This window comes from Aedes aegypti, chromosome 1, assembly GCF_002204515.2.
Source record: "Aedes aegypti strain LVP_AGWG chromosome 1, AaegL5.0 Primary Assembly, whole genome shotgun sequence".
NCBI lineage: Eukaryota > Metazoa > Arthropoda > Insecta > Diptera > Culicidae > Aedes > Aedes aegypti.
In genome coordinates, this window is record NC_035107.1 from 300,571,635 (window position 1) to 300,597,812 (window position 26,178).

The following is a 26,178-nucleotide window of genomic DNA, read 5'->3' on the forward strand; positions in this document are numbered from 1 at the left end:
AACGTCATCACACACAAAAATGTAACCAGCGCCATTCACATAGTTTTTTAAACAACAATAATGAGTAGCCCGCCAGAAAACGTCATACAACCGTCTTGTAAAATGGCTTATAAGGGTTATGGTAGTATTTGTTCGCCTTTCACTGCAAAGATTGTCGGAATGTGATTCGGGAATTGAATCGTTTTCGGATGGAGACGGATGCTTTGGCATGGGTACACGGAGAAAAAAAACGGTAAATGCAACCAAATTTTAGTTATTTTCAAACTAAAGTTTGGGTTGTATTTTGCACAAACAAATTTTTAGTTTGACGCAACCTCTGACATTGGTTGAAACAAACAAATTTCTTGATTGGAGTTTCCACGACTTTTTATTTGAATTCAACGAAAAATATTTTGGAACAAACAAGAAAACAATTGTTTCGCTTGACATTTGTAATCGAGTTTGTTTGAATAAAAATCTTAGTTTTACGCCAACAAAAACACAGTTTGAAACAACCAAATGTTCACCTTGTTTTTCAAACAACAGATTGGTTGTTTCAAACTAAGGCAATTTTTCTCCGTAATAGAGCGAGAAGTTATGAGGGTTTGGCTTCCGGGGATTGATCGGTACTTAGCTTCGGGCTGAAGGTTCTAAGCTGTTCGATGATGACGATACAAATTTAGTCTGTTGGAATATGTTGACACGATCTAACGTGTTGTTTTTCAGCCGTAAGTTCGGCGGATTTCGTTTCAAAATGGGATAAGCGTTACGACAGGTACCCCTTCTAGTACTGCATTTTGTCCCTTGGTACTGCAAAAGGTACCCAATTTGACGGTATAGTCACTAGGGTGCAGCAGTTTTACGCGGAAAGATGCATTTTGAGCTTTAGAATGAAGCATTAGACGAAATCGGTCATCTACAAAGTTGTTTGTATTAGTTAAGACTTTTGTTTGATGCTATTAAAAATTATGGTGGATCATTTTTTCATAGACATTTTGTAACTAACTTTCTCGTTTGTAGAAATTATATGATGCATGCTTCAGCAAAGTTGTAGACCATTTAATTTCAGGCAACTTTTCTAATAAAAGTTTTTTTGTATCTTTCAAATTGACCGATTTAGAGTTTTTTTCCTACGATAACATAGGGTGGTCCGAACAAAATTGGTTTTCTGGCTCTAGCGTTTTCAATTCAAATCTCTTATCGAAGTAGTCTATGAAACATTTTTAAAGCTTTGAAAAATGCGTAATTTGGTGAGTGAAGAAACTCAATATCTCCTTCCGTTTGTGAGTTATTATTGTTTTTCTCACAAAAACATGCCTACTTTGATTGAGAATATCTCTCTTTGTGGCAAACACAAAAAAATCTTTTGACGGCATCCAAAAAACAACATTAAATTGTATATTATAGCAAAAAATTACAGATGTGTTATTTTATAGCTGTTATAAAATGCCTTGAAAAAAAAAAGATTTTTATCACAAAAAATTTAATAAATTTTGAACTAAAATAGATATCAACAATCTTTTTGCATGTAAATTTTGCGTTTTGGTTAGTTCTGAAAGTCGTTCATAGACGACTGTTTTTTGAGCGAAGTTGCTTGAAATTGAATGGTTTACAACTTTGCTAAAGCATGTATAATATAATTTCTACTAATAATATAGTTAGTTACACAATTTCTATGAAAAGGTGGTCCACCTTAATTTTCAATAATACCAAACAAAGGGCCTAACTAATATGAACAACTTTGAAGATGACCGTTTTCGAACAATATTTTATTCTAATTTCTCATTTGGATAAAAACTGAGACTGCACAAGCTCTTCAAAGTTTGTTTTGTAATTCTATGGGAAAAGCAATCAATTTATTCAATCGGTCATAAGATTTACCCATGTATTCTGTAGTGTTAGGGCTATGCTGATACTGTTAGATGCATTTGTCAGCTACAACTTTGCCGAAGACCGTATTAAAATTGGACGCCTCAGTAATTAGATATTGATTTCAGCATGAGTTGAAAATATTCGCAAATAATGATTGAGCTGCTCTGCAGGCATCACTGGATGTATGCAGTGAAACATAGTAGCCATGATTGATTGCTTTTCCTATAGTAATTCCCATACAAACTTTGAAGGGTTTGTGCACTCTCCATTTTCATCCAAATGAGCTCAAATTTTGGGCGGAAACTCAGATTTTGATCTAGTATCGAATAAGCAGTGTGGAACAAAAACGATTTTTTGAACCATCTTTAAAGTCACAGTAGTATACTTTTCATGACATTCTTGAATTTGCTCTATTACGTTATACCGTTTTGTCTCAAATTCCGAACAGACTCATATTCCGAACACTCGGTTTTTGTATGGCGATTTGGTTGAAATGTTTCGCTGAAATATGTCACCAAATAACAAGGAAATAGCAGTCAATTGCAATTAAATTTTAACGTCTCCAATATAATTTATACCGCGGAAGTAGTGATGATTCTCTAGTTTGAGACCAGTAGAACAAGCTCAATTAAATTTATTTGCAAAATTATTCATTTGAATACGATTTATTCGTGCTGTTCGGAATTTGAATCAGGGTGTTCGGATTATGAGACAGAATGAACACAGTGTTCGGCATTTGAATCAAAATGTTGTTCCGTACTTTTACGTAAAATCAATACTAAAACTAATTAAATTAACATTATTATCGGTACACCCAACAGCTAACAGTTAGACTTTGCAAAGAAATTAAAATTTACACAAATATAAGCTAGTTTATGAAAATCAGATGCATTTGAAGTCACTGTTGGCCTCAAGTTTTCGGAATATGAGTCAAAACGGTAATAAAATGATAATAAATCTTCGAGCTGTTTAGTAGAATACCTATAAGTAGATGAAAAAAACGAATTTAGTACTATACCATTTAATTCCACTAGAGTTCAACTCTAGTGGAATTAAATGGTATAGTACTAAATTCGTTTTTTTCATCTACTTATAGGTAATAAAATATTGAGCAACTGCAAAGAACATGGAGATCTTAAATTTGTCTTTTGTTCAGAAATTCTAATAACATATTATATACTGAGGAAACATAGCTCTCTCTTTAAAAATCCCTTGCTTCAGTTTCGGAGTCTTGCAAGGTAATTGCTTACTTGAACTCGAATAATCATTAAAATTTCTAGTTGATCAACTAAACCTAATTCATACAGTCGATTGAATCTACATCCGAACATAAGAGTATATTTCCCTCTCTCTTGCCTTTATTTGCAGCTAAACATCCTGATATGATTCAAATTTGCCACTCAACAACTTTTCAAATAATGGTGAACCTGAAAACTCGAAATCACACAAAACGCAACGCTCGAATTCATCTGTCCTCTGGACGAACCCATTGCCTAGCATGCATCATCCCATCCAGTTTGACCAACCACTTAACCATTTGCATCTCATCCGTCGACCAGTTTGTGTCAGCTTACTTGGATTATGTACACTAGGTACACTCATTCCCAACCTAAAGCAAACAGAACCCACAGCCTGCTCCGTCTGGTTTTGGGGTGCTCCTCCTGGAACTCTCCGATTCCCTCGATTTGCATGTGGTGCACCCGACCAAAGTCTCTAGATCCACCTCGGGGCCCTGTCTATTACTATCAGCTTCCGAGCATCTCTCTTTCGCTCCCCGGTCATCCAACCAGAGCTAACCATCCCCAGCAGTAATTTATTACTTTTCTGTTTATCTTTCCAACGATAAAAGTAAACGAAACACGCACTCTCTGTGTTTTGAGGCAACTCTTCACAAAAACAGATGCTTCGTCTAGCCATCGTTGTCGTCGTCGTCGTCGGATATAACCAGCCAACTAATCGGATTGTACCTCTATTCTCTCTATTTCTCGCCCCCATTTCCCCAACTGCGACGTCTCGACTGGCAAACAAACCAACACTGCTTCGGATGCTGGACAACGCCAACAACAACATCTACACAAACGATGCGGTCCATTGTTTTGCGGATCCTCGGAACAAAAACAAACCCAGGGGCCAATCGGACTGGACGGTCCCAAGGGCGAACCGGTAAGTGTCCCATCCACCAGTCGCTAGCCCTGTGTCTGCGCTCTGGGGTCAATGTGAAAAATCGAAAGTTCTTTTTAATGTTTGGCACAGACAGTAGGCTAGTCGTCCGTTTCGGTGTACGTAGTATGTCATGGATTTACGCTCAATTTGTGCTGACTGACTGACTGTCTGTGCCCAAGTAGGCGAAGCTGACGATGGTGCAACTTTTCAATTAAAATCTCTGTCCTGTTCTTTTTTTTTCCTGTGCCTCTCTAGGGACGACCCGGGGACAAAGGCTCCAAAGGTGAAGTCGGATTGCCACCGATAGACGTGTTCCAGACAGTGAAGGTAATTTATCTATTTGGGGGCTGTTTTGAGTAAGTGGGCATGTTCTCCGTTTTCCAGTACAGGGTTAGGCTTCGTCCAATGAAAGGAAACACCTTCAATCGAGTCAATTACGACGGAGAGATGAAATCTGAGAGGACGTGTCTCACGAACAGAAATTAGCAGACGATTGTGCGATCTGCCTAGTGCACGTCCCGTTTCCGCTTCATCGATTCACCATAGACAGTGATGGAGAACACACGCAACCCCGTTACGCGTCCTGAAACGTGACAAATCGCTCGCGGAACCACTTGACTAGATGAGTTCCTATCTTCGATCGAAATCGCCTTCTATCGTCACAGTGGGTAAATTTGGATTTGTACTCAGATTTATTTGGAACTCGTTGAACTGGAATCTTGAAATAGTAGTATAGATGTATCTCGATATCGAAGGGTCAATCGAGATATGGAGCGATCAAGACAAAGAACATATTTTTAATGAATACTAGATTGAAAACTGCTCAGTTGTCAAAAAAATAGAGAAAATAAAAAACAAGCAGACGTCATTTCGCGCTCCTAATTTGTTTGTAATCGCGAAAATCTGATCTAGTAACATTTGATATTGGTTATATCGACATACGGATAGAAAATAAACAAGAACGCATCGAGATATGGAGATATCGTGATTTGGAGAGGGAAACTGTATGAAGATTGAAGGGACCGAAGAAATCATCGGGTTCTGAGAAAATGCTTCCAAGCTGCTGAGGAGAAGCTTCCAAGCTTCCGAGTAGAAGCTTCCAAACTTCTGAGCAGAAGCTTCCAAGCTTCCGAGTAGAAGCTTTCCAAGCTTCCGAGGAGAAGCTTCCAAGCTTCCGAGGAGAAGCTTCCAAGCTTCCGAGAAGAAGCTTCCAAGCTTCTGAGAAGAAGCTTCCAAGCTTCTGAGAAGAAGCTTTCCAAGCTTCTGAGAAGAAGCTTCCAAGCTTCTGAGAAGAAGCTTCCAAGCTTCTGAGAAGAAGCTTCCAAGCTTCTGAGTAGAAGCTTCAAGCTTTCTGAAAAGAAGCTTCTAAGCTTCGAGGAGGAGCTTACAAGCTTCTGAGGAGAAGCTTCCAAGCCTCTGAGGAGAAGCTTCCAAGCCTCTGAGGAGAAGCTTCCAAGTCGTAAATCGAATCGAAATCGATCGAAATCGAATCGAAATCGAATCGAATCGATAATCGAATTCGAAATCGATCGAAATCGAATCGAAATCGAATCGAAATCGAATCGATCGATCGAAATCGAATCGAATCGAATCGAAATCGAATCGAAATCGAATCGAAATGAATCGAATCGAAATCGAATCGAAATCGAATCGAATCGAATCGAAATCGAATCGAAATCGAATCGAAATCGAATCGAAATCGAATCGAAATCGAATCGAAATCGAATCGAAAAAAAATCGAAAAAAAAATCGAAAAATCGAATCGAAATCGAATCGGAAATCGAATCGAAATCGAATCGAAAAATCGAAATCGAAAAATCAATCGAAATCGAATCGAAATCGAATCGAAATCGAATCGAAAATCGAATCGGAAATCGAATCGAAATCGAATCGAAATCGAATCGAAATCGAATGAATCGAATCGAAATCGAATCGAAATCGAATCGAAATCGAATCGAAATCGGAATCGGAATCGATCGAATCGAAAATCGAATCGAAATCGAATCGAAATCGAATCGAAATCGAATCGAAATCGAATCGAAATCGAATCGAAATCGGAATCGAAATCGAATCGAAATCGAATCGAAATCGAATCGAAATCGAATCGAAATCAGAATCGAAATCGAATCGAAATCGAATCCCGAAATCGAATCCGAAATCGGAATCGAAATCGAATCGAAAATCGAATCCGAAATCGAATCGAAAGCGAATCAATCGAATCGAAAATCGAATCGAAATCGAATCCGAGAATCGAATCGAAATCGAATCGAAATTCGAATCGAAATCGAATCGAAATCGAACGGTAAATCAGAATCGAAATCGAATCGAAATCGAATCGAAATCGATCGAATCGAAATCGAATCGAAATCGAATCGAAATCGATCGAAATCGAATCGAAATCGAATCGAATCGAATCGAATCGAATCGAAATCGAATCGAAATCGATCGAATCGATCGAAATCGAATCGAAATCGAATCGAAATCGAATCGAAATCGAATCGAAATCGAATCGAAATCGAATCGAAATCGAATCGAAATCGAATCGAAATCGAATCGAAATCGAATCGAAATCGAATCGAATCGAATCGAAATCGAATCGAAATCGAATCGAAATCGAATCGAAATCGAATCGAAATCGAATCGAAATCGAATCGAAATCGAATCGAAATCGAATCGAAATCGAATCGAAATCGAATCGAAATCGAATCGAAATCGAATCGAATCGAAATCGAATCGAAATCGAATCGAATCGAATCGAATCGAAATCGAATCGAAATCGAATCGAAATCGAATCGAATCGAATCGAATCGAAATCGAATCGAATCGAATCGAAATCGAATCGAAATCGAATCGAAATCGAATCGAATCGATCGAATCGAATCGAAATCGAATCGAAATCGAATCGAAATCGAATCGAAATCGAATCGGAAATCGAATCGAAATCGAATCGAAATCGAATCGAAATCGAATCGAAATCGAATCGAAATCGAATCGAAATCGAATCGAAATCGAATCGAAATCGAATCGAAATCGATCGAAATCGAATCGAAATCGAATCGAAATCGAATCGAAATCGAATCGAAATCGAATCGAAATCGAATCGAAATCGAATCGAATCGAATCGAAATCGAAATCGAATCGGAAATCGAATCGAAATCGAATCGAAAATCGAATCGAAATCGAATCGAAATCGAATCGAAATCGAATCGAAATCGAATCGAAATCGAATCGAAATCGAATCGAAATCGAATCGGAAATCGAATCGAAATCGAATCGAAATCGAATCGAAATCGAATCGAATCGAAATCGAATCGAAATCGAATCGAATCGAATCGAAATCGAATCGAAATCGAATCGAAATCGAATCGAAATCGAATCGAAATCGAATCGAAATCGAATCGAAATCGAATCGAAATCGAATCGAAATCGAATCGAAATCGAATCGAAATCGAATCGAAATCGAATCGAAATCGAATCGAAATCGAATCGAAATCGAATCGAAATCGAATCGAAATCGAATCGAAATCGAATCGAAATCGAATCGAAATCGAATCGAAATCGATCGAAATCGAATCGAAATCGAATCGAAATCGAATCGAAATCGAATCGAAATCGAATCGAAATCGAATCGAAATCGAATCGAAATCGAATCGAAATCGAATCGGAAATCGAATCGAAATCGAATCGAAATCGAATCGAAATCGAATCGAAATCGAATCGAAATCGAATCGAAATCGAATCGAAATCGAATCGAAATCGAATCGAAATCGAATCGAAATCGAATCGAAATCGAATCGAAATCGAATCGAAATCGAATCGAAATCGAATCGAAATCGAATCGAAATCGAATCGAAATCGAATCGAAATCGAATCGAAATCGAATCGAAATCGAATCGAAATCGAATCGAAATCGAATCGAAATCGAATCGAAATCGAATCGAAATCGAATCGAAATCGAATCGAAATCGAATCGAAATCGAATCGAAATCGAATCGAAATCGAATCGAAATCGAATCGAAATCGAATCGAAATCGAATCGAAATCGAATCGAAATCGAATCGAAATCGAATCGAAATCGAATCGAAATCGAATCGAATCGAAATCGAATCGAAATCGAATCGAAATCGAATCGAAATCGAATCGAAATCGAATCGAAATCGAATCGAAATCGAATCGAAATCGAATCGAAATCGAATCGAAATCGAATCGAAATCGAATCGAAATCGAATCGAAATCGAATCGAAATCGAATCGAAATCGAATCGAAATCGAATCGAAATCGAATCGAAATCGAATCGAAATCGAATCGAAATCGAATCGAAATCGAATCGAAATCGAATCGAAAATCGAATCGAATCGAAATCGAATCGAAATCGAATCGAAATCGAATCGAAATCGAATCGAAATCGAATCGAAATCGAATCGAAATCGAATCGAAATCGAATCGAAATCGAATCGATCGAAATCGAATCGAAATCGAATCGAAATCGAATCGAAATCGAATCGAAATCGAATCGAAATCGAATCGAAATCGAATCGAAATCGAATCGAAATCGAATCGAAATCGAATCGAAATCGAATCGAAATCGAATCGAAATCGAATCGAAATCGAATCGAAATCGAATCGAAATCGAATCGAAATCGAATCGAAATCGAATCGAAATCGAATCGAATCGAATCGAAATCGAATCGAAATCGAATCGAAATCGAATCGAAATCGAATCGAAATCGAATCGAAATCGAATCGAAATCGAATCGAAATCGAATCGAAATCGAATCGAAATCGAATCGAATCGAAATCGAATCGAAATCGAATCGAAATCGAATCGAAATCGAATCGAAATCGAATCGAAATCGAATCGAATCGAATCGAAATCGAATCGAAATCGAATCGAAATCGAATCGAAATCGAATCGAAATCGAATCGAAATCGAATCGAAATCGAATCGAAATCGAATCGAAAATCGAATCGAAATCGAACGAAATCGAATCGAAATCGAATCGAAATCGAAATCGAAATCGAATCGAAATCGAATCGAAATCGAATCGAAATCGAAATCGAAATCGAATCGAAATCGAATCGAAATCGAATCGAAATCGAATCGAATCGAATCGAATCGATCGAAATCGAATCGAAATCGAATCGAAATCGAATCGAAATCGAATCGAAATCGAATCGAAATCGAATCGAAATCGAATCGAAAATCGAATCGAAATCGAATCGAAATCGAATCGAAATCGAATCGAAATCGAATCGAAATCGAATCGATCATCGAATCGAATCGAATCGAAATCGAATCGAAATCGAATCGAAATCGAATCGAAATCGAATCGAAATCGAATCGAAATCGAATCGAAATCGAATCGAAATCGAATCGAAATCGAATCGAAATCGAATCGAAATCGAATCGAAATCGAATCGAAATCCGAATCGAAATCGAATCGAATCGAATCGAAATCGAATCGATCGAATCGAATCGAAATCGAATCGAAAATCGAATCGAAATCGAATCGAAATCGAATCGAAATCGAATCGAAATCGAATCGAAATCGAATCGAAATCGGAATCGAAATCGAATCGAAATCGAATCGAAATCGAATCCGAAATCGAATCGAAAATCGAATCGAAATCGAATCGAAATCGAATCGAAAATCGAATCGAACGAATCGAAATCGAATCGAAATCGAATCGAAATCGAATCGAAATCGAATCGAAATCGAATCGAAATCGAATCGAAATCGAATCGAAATCGAATCGAAATCGAATCGAAATCGAATCGAAATCGAATCGAAATCGAATCGAAATCGAATCGAAATCGAATCGAAATCGAATCGAAATCGAATCGAAATCGAATCGAAATCGAATCGAAATCGAATCGAAATCGAATCGAAATCGAATCGAAATCGAATCGAAATCGAATCGAAATCGAATCGAAATCGAATCGAAATCGAATCGAATCGAATCGAAATCGAATCGAAATCGAATCGAAATCGAATCGAAATCGAATCGAAATCGAATCGAAATCGAATCGAAATCGAATCGAAATCGAATCGAAATCGAATCGAAATCGAATCGAAATCGAATCGAAATTGAATTGATCGAAATCGAATCGAAATCGAATCGAAATCGAATCGAAATCGATCGAAATCGAATCGAAATCGAATCGAAATCGAATCGAAATCGAATCGAAATCGAATCGAAATCGAATCGAAATCGAATCTAAATCGAATCGAAATCGAATCGAAATCGAATCGAAATCGAATCGAAATCGAATCGAAATCGAATCGAATCGAATCGAAATCGAATCGAAATCGAATCGAAATCGAATCGAAATCGAATCGAATCAATCGAAATCGAAATCGAATCGAAATCGAATCGAAATCGAATCGAAATCGAATCGAAATCGAATCGAAATCGAATCGAAATCGAATCGAAATCGAATCGAAATCGAATCGAAATCGAATCGAAATCGAATCGAAATAAAATCAAAATTGAATTGAATTTGTATAAGATGAAACCTGAACCTATCTTTTTTTTTAAGTATATATTCAACGAAAATGCATTATTTCAAGATTCTGATTCATCCATTTCTAAATAAGTCCAAAAACTGGTCCGATTATTCCCACTGTGGATCAATATGGAAACAAGGCGACGACGCCTGATTCCATTGGAATCGCATGTCAGAAAGACATAGCTGAGAACACCCGCAGAGACCAATTCGATGATGTAATTATGATTAATTAACTAGACATGGGTAGGAAGCCTTCCGTTGCCTACTGGGATCGGTTGCTGGTTGCGTTCGACGTTAATAGACACTTATATCGCTGTCAGGAGAGCTTCATCGATTCCATATTGTTCGATATTAATTAGCAGGAAACACGACGTGTGTTCCACTCGGACACCATGTCATTCGGGAACGAAATAAAATTCTGCGAACATAGAAATTGGAATCATTTCGACGGATGTCACTGATTCCAGTTTGTGTGGAACAGCGTATGCTGTTCATCGGAAATGTGGAATGAAAATTGTCCATTCTCGATGTCGAAACGTCACCGAGGTCAACGGTGTTAACTGGGCTGTGACGTTAGATGGCCATATTGAATTCATTGCGATCCAGTTCATGTGAATAGATGTCGAATCAATAACATTGAAATGATGTTAAGAAACTGATATTGTGTTATTTATTAGATTCTAATTTGATTTCAATTCGATTTCGATTCGATTTCGATTTAATTTTGACTCGATTTTCGATTTGATTTCGATTCGATTGACTATCTACATTTGATTCTAATTTTATTACGGCTTTTCCAAAGCCCAGATAAAATTTCAATGGCTATAAAGCTTGACTTACAAAAGTATCATTCATGCCTCTCCAATGGAGAAATTTCAGTTTCTTTATGGACAGCGATATCGGTAATCTAACAAGAAGCAGCATCCAACCAAGTTCAAAATCCCACATCCACATGGCGCACAAAACGGCCGTATAAGTGAACACCATCGGTAGGACCATATTGGATGGATGTCGTTCAATGTCCTTATGGACCTTTTCACGCTCAACCTGGCCTCAATGGTCAGCCAGAAAATGAACGAAGAGTTCAGCGAAAGTGACACACGGAAGAACCATCCCATCTAGATTAACACCAGATAATAGGCGAGATAACCCAACGACGTGAAACCCGTCCTCATCGATGGCCTGTTCTACGATGCGATGCGATGTAGCAAACTGATACGCCTACTCTCAGTGTCATCGGTCGTCAAGCGTGAATGTGAGAGCGTCAAAAAAAAGTCACAGTCATAGCATACTGCGATCCCTACCGGTCCAACGAACATCAAGCGTGGCCAACTAGACGAGAACCCAACGAGAGCCAACGATGGCAGGTCATTTACGTAAAATTAAACTCTGAATTGCTGCTTCCTTCCGCGGGTGCGCATTCTCGCGTTTTGTCACTGCAAATTGCATCCTATGGAACTTGATGTCCACACCGACCGAGCTGCCACATGAGCAGTAGCAGCAGTATCACCATGAAGCCAACTCTTGTCATTAGATCCTCTCCCAGAATCAGAAACCATACCAAAAAACATTTACCCGAAAAACATTTACCCGAATGACAACACAACACGTACTCGAATGCGCAATTTACTCGAATAGGTGAAACAGGGCTTACATGGTTCTAAAATAAATCAATACGATCCTCTATAATCAAAATATGTTTTAAAAGCGTAATTTTATAGCAGCTTTGTGATATAGCCATTGTTTTGCATTGTTAGATTTAATCGGTTTCAGAAAACCGCTTCACACGCAGTGAGCGATCATTGTCATATTCTGTTCAAATTGTAATAAACCGTTATTACATGATAAGATTCCATTTGAACGACTACACCAACTATTTTCCACATTGATTTAGTTATTTTTGGCATTGTATCGCCTTATATTTTAATTGAATCCCTTCTTTAAAACAATTTTTTTTGAGCAATTGGTTAAAATTTTAGTGAAAAGTGTTCCCATTTTCTTATTTTGATATAACTGTTTTACAGCCAAGTACATGTACATTAGGGCGATTCAAAATTTAAAAATATTTGAAAATCCAATCTCCCATATCTTCCTTACAATCCTTACAATAAAAATAGTGTTCTGTGAAATTTCCAGCCTTCTACGTGGTGATTTAAAGATGGCCCAAAGACGATGTAAGTTTACATGGAAATTATTAGGGAGAAAATTTGGAAAAATGTTCCAAACACGTTATTACTTGAATTTTTAGTACAAATTTATAATCCCATTGTGAAAACTCATTCTTCAAACCTCGATGAAGGATATTGCTAAAGCAACAATTCCCTTTTGAGATTATTTTGTTTGGAAATTTTGTAGATATTTTCAGGGCTATAATCCCCAATGAAGCTATATAATAGCAAACAAACTCGTTAGTATATCTTCTCTTATCCATCGGATTGAATTGCTCTCTTCAGCAAATTCCTTCATTATGGTTTGAAGAATGAGGTTTTACTATGGAATGATAAGTTTGTTCTGAAAATTTAGGGTACTAACGTGTTTGGGACATTTTTCAAAATTTCTCCTTTGTAATTTCCATATAAACCTCCACCGGCTTTGGGCCACCTTTAAATCACCACCTAGAAAGCTGAAAATTTCACAGAACACTATTTTTAACGTACGTAACGAGCCGTAAACATGTGCGTCTTAAACTCATCCGAGTGCAGTCCCTTACACAACCCACCCTGTCGACGCCTCTGTGGTCGAGAGTTCCCACAGGGAGTGGATGAACACCGTGAGTGACCGACTGATCATCGTGAGTCCCCAGACCACGACTAAGTGACCGAGCTACGCGCAACGCGAAAAATGGCTGAGATATTGACAAAAATGTTTTGAGTGCCGTTCAGGTGTACTCAAACTTTTGTACGATACACCATACTGAGGGGTGAACCCAAACTTTTGCACGATGACTTGAATGACTGTTTCATTGATTTTGAATAGTTTCCAGATTTTTCCGCAAAAATTTCGTGAGCGCTCTTCAAAGAATATAAGATTACGATTCTAATGACACCTTGTTTTAAAATTTTGGTCGATCCAATGCTGAGGAAATTAGCTGTTTTTTCAGTGTGTTTTTTGAAGAATGTCACGACTTTAAGTACAAATTTAGTATTCAAAATTCAAAAAATGTTTTTGGTAAAATACATACGAAGTAAGAATAACTCTTTGCCTTTCGAATGTGGCTTAGAGAGTTTCAATTGGACGTGTAATCGCAGAGATATGGCCTGCACACTTTTGTATGTTTTTTAGGAGGTGAACCCAAACTTATGTACGTTAACCTGAAACTTCTCATCAGAAGACTGGAAGCTTCCCATCAGAAACTTGGAAGCTTTTTTCTCAGACGATTGAAAGTTTCTGCTTAGAAAATTGCAAGCTTCTCCTCAGAAGCTTGGAAGCTTCTCCTCAGAAGCTTGGAAGCTTCTCCTCAGAAGCTTGGAAGCTTCGCATCAGAAGATTGGAAGATTCTCATCAAAATCTTGGAAGCATCTCATCAAAAGCTTGGAAGCTTCTTCTCAGGAGATTGAAAGCTTCTCCTCAGAAGTTTTGAAGCTTCTGCTCAAAAGCTTGTTAACTCCTGCTCAGGACTTTGGAATCTTTCGCTAAGGAGCGTGGAAGCTTCTGCTCAAAAGCTTGGAAGCTTCTCTCTAGAAGTTTAGAAGCTTCTGCTCAGAAGCTTGGAATCTTTTCCTCAGAAACTTGGAAGCTTTTCTTTAGAAGCTTCTTCTCAGAAGCTTGGAAGCTTATCCTCAGAAGCTTTGAACCTTCTTCTCAGAAGTTTGGAAGCCTCTTCTCAGAAAAATCAGCTCAAAAGCTTGGAAGCTTCTCCTCAGAAGATTGGAAGCTTCTTCTCAGAAGCTTGGAAACTTCTCCTCAGACGCTTGGAAGCTTCTTCTCTGAAGCTTGGATGCTTCACAGAAGCTTGGGAGCTCCTCAAAAGATTGGAAGCTTCTCATTAGAAGCTTGGAATCTTCAACTGAGTTTGGAAGCTACTTTTCAGAAGCTTGGAAGCTTCTCCTCAGAAGTTTGGAAGCTTCTCCTTAGAAGATTGGAGGCTTCTTTTGGCTTCTGCTCAGAAACTTGGAAACTTTTGCTCAGAATCTTGGAAAGCTCTACTCAAAACTTGGAAATTTCTGTTAGGTCCTATGGAACCTTCTGTTCAGGAGCTTGGAAGTTTCAGCTCAGAAACTTGAAGCCTCTGCTCAGAAGCTTGGAAGCTTCTACTCAGAAGCTTGGAAGGTTCTGCTTATGCGCTTGAAAAGTTTAGCTCAGAAGCTTTGAAAGCTTGGAAACTTTTCCTCAGAAGCTTGGAAGCTTCTCCCCAGCAAGGTGGAATCTTCTTATTAGAAGCGTGGAAATTTCTGCTCTGGACCTTGAAAACTTCTTCTCAGGAGCTTGGATACTTAAGCTCAGAAGCTTCGAAGCTTCTTCTCAGAAGCATGAAAAGTTTCTCCTCAGAAGCTTCGAAGCTTCTCCTTAGAAGATTGGAAGTTTCTCCTTACTTGGCCAAAGAAGGCCCCAAAGATTCTTCATTTTTTTGGTGTTCTTATGTAGACCCTGTGCCAAATATGGCGTATCATTATATATTGACACCCCCAGGGCCGAATCTTGTGGGGGCCTTTCTTCTGGTATTTTTTCGATAAATTTGCATGCACTCCCTTCTAACTTTTATGGTTGATGTTCTGGCCAAATGTTTTTGAATGATTTTAAGCCCCTCATAAGTGGAACTTGGGATCAGAATACTTTTAGTTATGAGTTGTTATGCGCTGCATTGCGTGGGAATTACATATGAAACACTATTTTTAATGAAATACCCAGACAACCAGAAATCGCATGGAAGTTCACGTTACAACTCGTTTATTCATACTAATTACATCAAACTCGCTAAACACCGTGGATAAAATCGTCAGATTGATGAGTTTCCTCGCATAAAACACTTCTTTTCTGAGTTCATTTGTACATTTTGTTTCGTCCCGTACACACGTACCAAGTAAATCGGATCAATCCGTAGCAGCTGTCAAATCATCATTTGTTATCATAAGTTAAGTCGCATAATATTGCAGGTTAGTTCGGTAGAATATTTAAACACTCGCATTGTGTGTTATTATTCATCACATAATATATGCACGCATATCGCCTCCACTTTTGTACGTAGAAGGCCCTTTCGCAACATCTTATAAGTGAAATTTTGCACATATAGAGCCTCCAGGTGATTTCGTTATGCGTACATTTTGGTTGTCTGGGTAGCTGTTCTATCGGAAGTCAAAAGACATGAAAATTTCCAAAAATATGATGATGTTAAGGCCAACGACTCACCGACGCCCTTATATATATTAAGGAGTTGGATTATAGAGAAGGGAATGGTCTAAGATTCAATATAAGCAAGTGGTTCGACGGGATTTAAACTATCGGAGTGTTTTGGAAAGTTGTTTGTAGTGTTTTGGAAAGCCCAAGCAAGACGCTTCGATTTCGGGACGCCGGGAGTTTGGTTTTGTGTTTCGTTTCGCGCATTTTGCTGGGCAGTGCTTCGGGAAGCCCAAGCAAGACGGTTCGTTTTTCGGGGCGCCGAGAAGTTTTGCTGTTCGTGCTGTGTGAGTGCGAAATGATATTCGTGTTCAGTCGAGGATGGATTACCAACTGGTGAGCTCGTTTCATGCTTATGACAACATTTTTTTTCATGAAAGCGTTACTTTTATGTAATATATAATCAAACTTTGTATGGTTCGGCATTATGCCTGTTTATACAATTCTAATAAACATACACACTTATCTGAAATCACCGAAGTCGGTAATTTATTTACCGAAATCTCAACAGCTGAACGGTCGTTAATCAGTTTGGTTTACCGAAGTTTCGGTAATTTGTAATTTCAAGCGCATCTGTCAAAACTACCGACTGCCATGACCGCCGTTCTTTTTCCTGTATCTTATCAGGAATATCAAAAACATAGACAAAATCTTACATTATCATCCATAATTTTTATTGCATCGTCATGATTGGACAATAATTGTATACAGTATTGGACAAAACATTTGCAACTTTTTCGATTTTCCATACAAAATGACCAATTTTGGTAAGCTATATCTCAGTTATTTATAGACCGATTTGAATGAAATTTTGGCAGAACATCAGACATAACTTGAATTTTAACATATATTTTTGAATGATTTTTCCAATCACAAGCTTGGAAGCAGTAACGGTTTGACTAAAGTGAATTTTTAAACGATTTTTCATAAATGACATAACTAAACATATTGAAGAAACAGCTTCATGGTATCTTCAGCAAAGTTGTAGATTTTAACGAGATTAACAAGTTCACTGAAGACAGTTTTTGTGTAAGGCTATCAGATTTTGAGATAATTAGTTTGAATTTCGTCAAAAATTACACTTTAGTTAAACCGTTATGGTGGTAGGTCGTTTGGCATAAAGTCGTTTGGCATAATGGATGTTTGGCATAATGAGTCTGAAACCAAAAATTTCTATGACATTCGTTTTTACGTTTCAATTGAATCTTTCTGATGACATCAGGCTTGTTGAGGGGTCAATTGATACAAAATGTCACTTTATTCAACAATCATATGCTCTTGGATAAACTAGAGCATATTAGAAATGTTATCGCCAATAGTATTTTATTATTAATCCAGAAATTACCCATCTTTCAAATATTAATTCTTTTTTTGAGTTCCGCTATTGGAATAGATTTTTGCACAGAAGATTTTGATATATTAAGCACGAATTTACCCTTCTTTCAAACATTTTTTTCAAAATATGATGTAACCATAATTATAGGTATGATTTGAAATTTAAATAAATTTCACCTTCTTTTATACATAGGCTGTTCTTTGGAGCTATATTTTTTATATATTTTTTTGCTTCCATCTCACCAAAAGGCGGCAATGGATAACATTGATCTACTCAAGTTATCAGCGAAAAGAGAAAGCGATTACTACAGTTACTTCGATGGGTTGTATTACTTTTCCCAGAATGTCGGTTCCCCGAATGCCAGTTCCCAGAATATCCCGCTTCCCCGAATAGCCTACTTCCCCGAAAAGTTTGTGGCACTCATAATTGTCGTTACTTTATACATTTCAGGGTGGAGAACGAACTGGCCATCTGATATGCACCCTTCTTTATTTAATTGGCGGTTCTTTCGAGTTTAACCGTCCTCAGTATTTTTGCCAACATGTGTATAGCCGAAAATGACAGAATACCTCCTTCTTTTGATTGCTTATCGTTCTTTCTCGTTCACCATCCAGCCACTGAAGGCTTTTATAGCACCTATTTAAACTGCACCACTCTTTGGGAGAAAGGGTCATTCGGGGAACCGGCATTCGGAGAAACGACATTCAGGGAAAAGTAGTAAAATTACTTCGATAATTCTGAATGCAATTATAATTCATTTTATTATGCCGCAATATTTTTTGGCGTCCAATCTTCTATTGGTTTAATCATCAATTTTGCCTTCTTTTAATAATAGGCTGTTTTTTATATGTATACTGTTTTAAATTTTATTATTTAGTTAAGCAAATGTACACCATTTAAATTTTTTGTTGTTTATCAATTCTTGAAAGACTTGCTGTTGGAATGATAGTTACTTTAGAACCTGCCAATATTCATTTTTTTTTGCAAACTCTCCTTTTGAGATATGCTGGATAAAAATTATTTCAATCAAATTTTTTTCCTTCTGTCGATAATAAACAGTGTTTTTGTTGTACACTTTCAAAATTAAAATTTATATTGAATCGTTCAAAAGTTTTGCACAAATATTTTTTTTTAATATGTGTTGTTTGTTTGAGTTATGTTGTGAGAAGATATTTTGCGTTAGAGACTTAAATATTTAGGCTATTTTTACAGTATGCTGCAATGATAGATCTATGGATAAGAGCTTATAATATTTTGAAAATAATTTTTTCCTTCTTTTATTAAGTAATTTTCATCAAGTGTTACGTCCAAACTGGGACAGAGCTGGATCTGCAGAGAAATATTCTATGCCCGTTTCCTTTTATATAACTGCGAACTTTCTTTGTCAATTTACTATGTTCAAATATGTGTATCGCAACAAGCTCAACAATACTCTATGTTCTGGAATGTTGAGAAAATCATTATTCGGAAAAGATCTTCCACCAGACCCGACACGAGTTTTATTTAGTTATGTTCTCTACAATTTTTGACAATCATAGCTTGGAATATCCCTGAACGACCACCACGCTTATTGAGAGCCTACGATTTTTTTTTTGCTTTGAGGTCGGTGGTGTTGATCTCGGTAAAAGCTTCGAAAATGCCGATATTCATTCTAAGTCAATCATTATGCCAAACGGCCATTATGCCAAATGACCATTATGTCAAACGACTTTATGCCAAACAGCTTTATGCCAAACGACCTTATGCCAAATGACTTTATGCCAAATGGGGTACAATCAACCGTTATTACTTATAAACTCGTGGTTGGAAAAATTATTCAAAAATATATGTTAAAATTCAAGTTATATCTGATGTTCTGTGAAAGTTTCATTCGAATCGGTCCATAAATAACTGAGATCTAGCTTACCAAATTTAGTAATTTTGAGCGGACATGCTCCGGAACGCTGAACTTATTCTTGGCCGTGAAAAACAGGTTGCCGGGGATCTGTTTGAAGTCGGCCTTCACATATGTTTCGTTGTCCATGAAAGTATGGGTTAACATGCAAAAAACGGTTGATTCACAGGTTGTGCAGAATCTCATGGCCGGGGTTGAGGCCAAGGTGCGAGCATTTACGTATGGACTGTAAATAAAATACGAGTAAAATGGTAAAACGAAGTTTAATAGTTATTTCTCAATCCCTGAAGTTTTGATGGCAATCGGATGAAAACTCGAATTTTGCGAATCAATTTTGTGTGTGGAAATTTCATCGTGGACACCCTTTACTCTATGCCCAAGGCAGTCAAGATTATTTTCATTACGAAAAGATCCTGGACCGACCGGGAATCGAACCCAGAACCCTCAGCATGGTCATGATGAATACCCGCGTCTTTACAGCTTCAGCTATGGGGGCCCTATATAACCTGGTAGATTATATAACTGAACTCTATTTAGCGAAAAAAAAAAACACTGCCACAAGGGCAGATTTGAAGTTCTGAGCTCCAGGATAGTTTGGAAAAGCTTTTGAGATTCTCAGAGGTCGATAGATTCCGTTTGAGTTGAAAATATTATTATTTACAGCGTTGCCAGATCTACGGAAATTTTCGTAGACCTACGGAATTGAGCACTTTCTACGGATCCGTAAGATAATTCTACGGAAAATGTATATTTTCTACAGAAAGCTACGGAAGTTCTCATTATTCTACGGTAATTTACGGATTTTACCAACGGAAATCTACGGAATTGCATTGCCGGGGATCTCTCCCCCACTTATCACTTTTCGACTACGGAATGATTTCCAAAGAAATCTGGCATCACTGATTATTTCTAGCGCAAGCAACTACTGCTGTAAATTTCGATATATGAGCTTCGGGATTGTCTGAACGTCGTTGAATATCCCAGGACATGAAAAGGCATATGAAGCAGCGTTTTTCTTGACATAATAGGTATGTATTACCAAGTACGAACATCAATTGTATTTACAAAGGGCATTTTAAGCTACTTTTATACTAATTATTCTATTTGTCAGACTTCTGCATGTTCAGGATGTTCTAGGTTGCCAAGTAGGACATTAAGGCATACACCTAAAATTTTTCCCTGACAGGGAAGTATATTTGCAAGGACTTTTCCGAAGATAGTAAATTTTATTCATTGGTTCTTTTTATATAGCCATTTTCCGACTGCGGTCATAAATGATCGTGCCGGCCCCAAAGGAAAAACTTTGAACATTTTAGCGAGAAAAGTTACTGGAACAAGTGTAGACCTGAAGTTCTGAACTCCAGGGTAAATTAGAGGGCCTGGAATATCACCAACGTTCCTTGAAATAGCCAATTGGTCTGTGAGAAGGTTCAGTGAACATGGTAGATTATATAACTTCACTCAGTTTAGAAGGAAATATTACTGGAAAAATAGTAGACCTGAAGTTCTGAAGTCCTGGGGAAAGTTTGAAGGATCTGCAATACCTCAATCGTTCCTTGAAACAGCATGTTGATTCATGAGAAGGTTCAGTCAACATAGTAGATTATATAACTTCACTCAGTTTAGAAAGAAAAATTACTGGAACAAGGGAAGACCTGTAGTTCTGAACTCCAGGGTAATTTGGAGGGCCTGGAATACTCCAAACGTTCCTTGAAATATCTTTTTGATTCGTGAGAAAGCTCAGTGAACATTAAATAACTTCATCGTTTAGTAAGAAAAATTACTAGAACAATTGTAGATCTGATTTTCTGAACTCCGGGGTAATCTGGGTGGCTCGGAATACCCCAAACGTTCCTTGAAACAGTGAGAAAATTTAGTGAACATGTTAGATTTTATAACTTCACTCAGTTTAGCGAACAAGTGCAGACCTGAAGTTCTGAACTCCAGGGTAATTTGGAGGGCCTGGAATATCCCAAATGTTCCTTGAAAGAGCTTATTGATCCATGAGATGGTTTAGTGAGCATGTTAGATTATATAACTTCACTCAGTTTAGTGAGATAAATTACTGAAACAAATGTAAACCTGAAGTTACGAACACTAGGGTAATTTGGAGGGCCTAGAATACCCCAAACATTCCTTGAATTAGCCTTTTGATCCGTGACAAGGTTCAGTAAACATTGTAGATTATATAACTTTACTCAGTTTAGCGAGAATAACTACTGGAACAAGTGTAGACCTGTAGTTCTGAACTCCAGGGTAATTTGGAGGGCCTGGAATATCCCAAACGTTCCTTAAAATAGCTCTTGAGATTCTCAGAGGTTGGTAGATTCTATTTGAATTTGTAATGTTATTGTTTTTAACCCAAACAATTACTGTTACGGTTGTAGGCATTATTCTTGTTTCATATAATTTAAAATATATTCTCTTCATAAAAACTTCTTATGAATGGTTCGACATTATAGATGTTTATATTTATTTCTAATCTTCTACCAAAAACTTCTCGAGACAAAATGCAAAACTAGCTTTAAGTATAAGTCGTATTTTTCCTCCTTATCCATGGATCGCATCACCGACCAAAGGTGACTCCCAGATCTTTTCTTTTTTCCACTAATAAACACCCATCCCGTGGTGATTGTGGAGATGCAGAGGTATTCTCGGTCTCTAGAAGCAACAATCACTACACCCTAGTTGTTAGAGCAGTAACCCTTGAACTGCCAAGCAAGCCATGATTCTTATACTAATAATGACAACTAGAAAATATATTCATTCTCTGTTCAACCTCCAAACTAAGCAGTTGTTCTTACTACACAACATATTTTGGCGACGAGAATTTTTACGAAGTCATGCACAGTTACGGCAGCGAAATGAGTCCCGAGTACGAGGCAAATCTCTTGCGGATTCTGGAGAACCAAGGACGAATCCTTCAAGAACTTTTCGCTTCAAGAGCCGCAGCAAGTCAACAAGTTGGAAGTGGTGACGGTAATCTGCCGCCCAACCAGCAGCATCCGGAGGATCCACGCCGACAAAGCCAAACTGAGTTCTTGACCGAGTCTTTGTCAAGCAGCATCAGTGAATTCCATTACAACGCTGAAGCGGGAGTTACGTTTGAAGCCTGGTTCGCAAAATACGAGGATCTGTTTGAAGAAGACGCCCGGAAATTGGATGGACCGGCCAAGGTCAGACTCTTGCTCCGGAACATCAGCACTGTAGCGCACAAGAAATATGTGAACTACATCCTACCGAAGAAACCGAAAGACGTTTCATTCGAAGACACAATCAACACCTTGAAGTCAATTTTCGGTCGGAACACATCATTGTTCAACTTGCGGTACCAGTGTCTACAGCAGCAGAAGAGTCCGTCGGATGATTTCTACACGTACGCTGGCATCGTGAACGAGAAGTGTGAAGAATTCAAACTACTGGAAACCACGACTGACCAGTTCAAATGTCTACTCTTCGTTTGCGGCCTTAATTCAAGCAAAGACGCGGATATCCGAACTTCCCTGCTGTCCAAGATCGAGAACGCTAATCCAGCGACGCCGATGACACTACATTCGTTGGCCGAGGATTGTCAGCGAATCCTGAATATCAAAAAGGATACGGCAATGATCGAGAAGTCAGGTAACAAATCCACAGTTTGCGCCATCAAGCAACCAACGAAAGTCAAGACAACTGGTCAATATCAGCAGCAGCAGCAGTTCTCCGATGTCCCGAACACCCCTTGCTGGCGTTGCGGAGAAATGCACTACTCCAAGAACTGCAACTTCATTCAACATCAGTGCAAATCATGCAAGAAAGTCGGACATAAAGAGGGATACTGTGCCTGCTTCCAGGCAAAACCGAAGAAGAAGAAGCGAGGTTCGAAGAATCAATCAGCAAAAGCCCACGGAATTTATTCCATAAATCAGGTCAGTATTGCAGCTAATCGGAAATTCACTACGGTCGAACTCAACGGAAGCCCAGTCAGAATGCAGCTGGATAGTGCAGCGGACATCAGCGTAATTTCCCATGAAGTCTACCAGCAAATGGGCTGCCCGACCGGAAAACAACCGTCTATCAACGTGGTGAATGCTTCCGGTGACGATATGGGTCTCATTCTGGAGTTAACGTGCTCAATCACATTGAATGGCATGTCCAAGCAGGGAAGATGCTTCGTATCGAAGGCAGACGATCTTAATCTATTTGGAGCTGAGTGGATCGAACTTTTTGGACTATGGGATGTACCGTTCAACGCAGTGTGCAACCAATTATCAATGAAGCTTCATCCAAACGCTGTTGGTCTGGTCGATAGTTTGAAAGCGAAGTACAACAACGTGTTCAACGAAAGTCTCGGACTGTGCACGGAGAAACAAGTATCGCTGACGGTCAAGCCAGGAAACAGACCAGTCTATCGTCAAAAACGCCCAGTTCCATATGCATTCACTGAGAAGATTGAAAATGAACTGAATCGATTTCAAGCACTGGGAATCATATCTCCTGTGACATACTCCGAGTGGGCCGCCCCTATTGTAGCAGTTCGGAAACCAAACGGCAAAGTGAGGATCTGTGCAGATTATTCGACCGGATTGAACGAGAGATTGGAGTCGAATCACCATCCGTTGCCGTTGCCTCAAGACATATTCGCAAAATTGGCTGGAAAGAAGATATTTTCGCAAATCGATCTTTCGGATGCTTATTTGCAAGTCGAAGTCTCCGAAGAAAGCAGAAAATTACTGACCATCAACACGCACAAAGGGCTATATCAATTCAATCGACCTTCTCCAGGAGTGAAAACAGCACCAGGCAAATTTCAACAGATCGTGAACAGCATGATCACCAACCTGGAAGACACCAGCGGTTATTTGGACGACATCATTGTAGCCAGTGATTCCTTAGAAGAACATTTTGAGCAACTCGACCGGCTGTTGGCGCGCATTGAAGAATATGGGTTCCACCTGAAAATCGAAAAAAGCAATTTCTTCATGCAGCAGATCAAGTACCTCGGGTTGATAGTAGATGAAGAAGGGATTCGTCCGGATCCAGAGAAAATCAAGGCCATCGTCAACATGCCAGCCCCACACGATGTACAGACGCTACGTTCGTTCCTTGGAGCAGTTAACTATTATGGTAAGTTTGTACGAACCATACACGATCACCGCCAACCGTTGGATGCCTTGCTGAAAAAGGACGTGAAGTGGAACTGGAGTCCAGCCTGCCAGAAGTCTTTTGAGCAATTCAAGAACGTTTTGCAATCGGACCTGCTGTTGACCCATTACAATCCGAATTTAGAGATGATAGTAGCAGCGGATGCATCACAGCATGGCATAGGAGCAGTTCTACTTCACCGTTTCCCGGATGGTTTTGTGAAAGCTGTTTGTCACGCTTCTGGCACGTTTACGGATGCTGAACGGAATTACGCTCAAGGAGAAAAAGAAGGACTAGCTCTGATTTTTGCCTGTACCAAGTTCCACCGTATGATGTTTGGAATACGTTTCCCTGCAGACCGATCACAAACCACTCCTTGGTATATTTTTGGTTCGAAGAAAGGGATTCCTGTTCATACAGCAAACAGATTGCAGCGGTGGGCGCTCACACTGCTACAATACGATTTCAAGATCGAATTCAAGAAGACTGACAAATTTGGATATGCCGATGTCCTTTCTCGTTTGATTGGAGAACATTCCAAGCCCGATGAAGATTACGTGATCGCAAGTCTACAAATCGAGGAAGATATCCGTAACATTCAATCCGAAGTTTTATCAGCTCTTCCGGTGACAAATCAAATGATCGTGCAAGAAACAAGAAAAGACAAAACTCTCCAGACGATTCTCAAACAAGTACGTGAAAACTGGCCTTCTGTGAAACTTCCGGATGCGATATACATCGTTCTACAAAAGACGTGAATCATTCTGTGAAGCAGACGGATGCCTAATGTTCATGGACCGAATTGTCGTTCCGCAGTCATTGCAGTCACCTGTCCTCAAGCAGTTACACGTTGGTCATCCTGGTATGCAGAGAATGAAATCCCTTGCTAGAAGTTACGTGTACTGGCCGAACATTGATGCAGATATTAAAGACTTTGTTCGAAAATACGGAAGTTGCGCTTCGGCATCAAAAGCTCCTGTGAAAACAACGCTTTCGTCGTGGCCGATTCCATCCACGCCATGGTCTCGTCTTCACGTGGATTATGCTGGACCAGTACGGGGAAAATTTTTCCTTGTCATCGTGGACGCGCATTCAAAGTGGCCTGAGATGTTTGCGACCAACAATTCCACCGCAACAACGACGATTAAGAAGCTTAAGGAGTGTGTGTCTCGATTCGGATGTCCACTAACAATTGTGACGGACAATGGCACACAATTCAGTTCGGAAGCCTTTGCAAAGTTTTGTCAAGATTTCGGAATCGATCATGTGAAGACTCCTCCCTTCATCCACAGTCTAATGGTCAAGCCGAAAGGTTTGTGGATACGTTGAAGAGAGCTCTTTTGAAGATAGGCGGAGAAGATGTTGAAGACACTTTGCAGATTTTCCTTCAAACCTATCGTTGCGCCCCGAATCCGTCTTTGCCGGACAACAAATCGCCAGCTGAAGTTTTACGGGGAAGGAAACCCCGCTCCGTTCTAGATTTGATGAAGCCATCGGTTCCAAAACCATCTCACATCAATGAAGTACAGAACATGAAATTCAATAAGAAGCACGGCGCTATACACCGGTCTTTCAAAGCTGGAGACGCAGTATTCGCTGAAATTCATATTCAAAACGAACGATATTGGGCGCAAGGAACCGTTATCGAAAAGAAGGGTAGCGTGGTGTACAACATTCTCCTCGAAGACAAAAGACGTCGAGGTTTAATCAGATCCCATGTGAACCAGTTGCGAAGACGCACACCGGACGGTGAACATCAACCTACAGCAGAACAGCCTTTGCCTTTGGAAATCTTGCTAGAAGAGTTCAACTGTCCAGGTCAACTTAATCAAGTCGAAAACATCGAAAATCTCCCTATTCTTGTGGACAACCCCGTTCCTGATCCCGGATCCCCAAGAGCTGGTACGTTTCCTGAAGACGTGATGCAGAATCCAATGGAAGATGCTGTACCTGGACCATCGCAGA

General features: G+C 39.0%; 1 protein-coding gene across 8 annotated transcripts in view; it reads left to right on the top strand.

Moving 5' to 3' along the window:
• Positions 1-26,178, top strand: part of LOC110674205 (collagen alpha chain CG42342) — a 658,184-nt gene that overhangs the window by 439,335 nt on the left and 192,671 nt on the right. For all 8 annotated transcript variants that reach the window (XM_021838257.1, XM_021838251.1, XM_021838254.1 and 5 more), the window contains 2 exons: positions 3,979-4,014; positions 4,270-4,341. In XM_021838257.1, the coding sequence (XP_021693949.1) occupies positions 3,979-4,014; positions 4,270-4,341 (108 nt within the window). The remainder of the gene's footprint in view (positions 1-3,978; positions 4,015-4,269; positions 4,342-26,178) is intronic.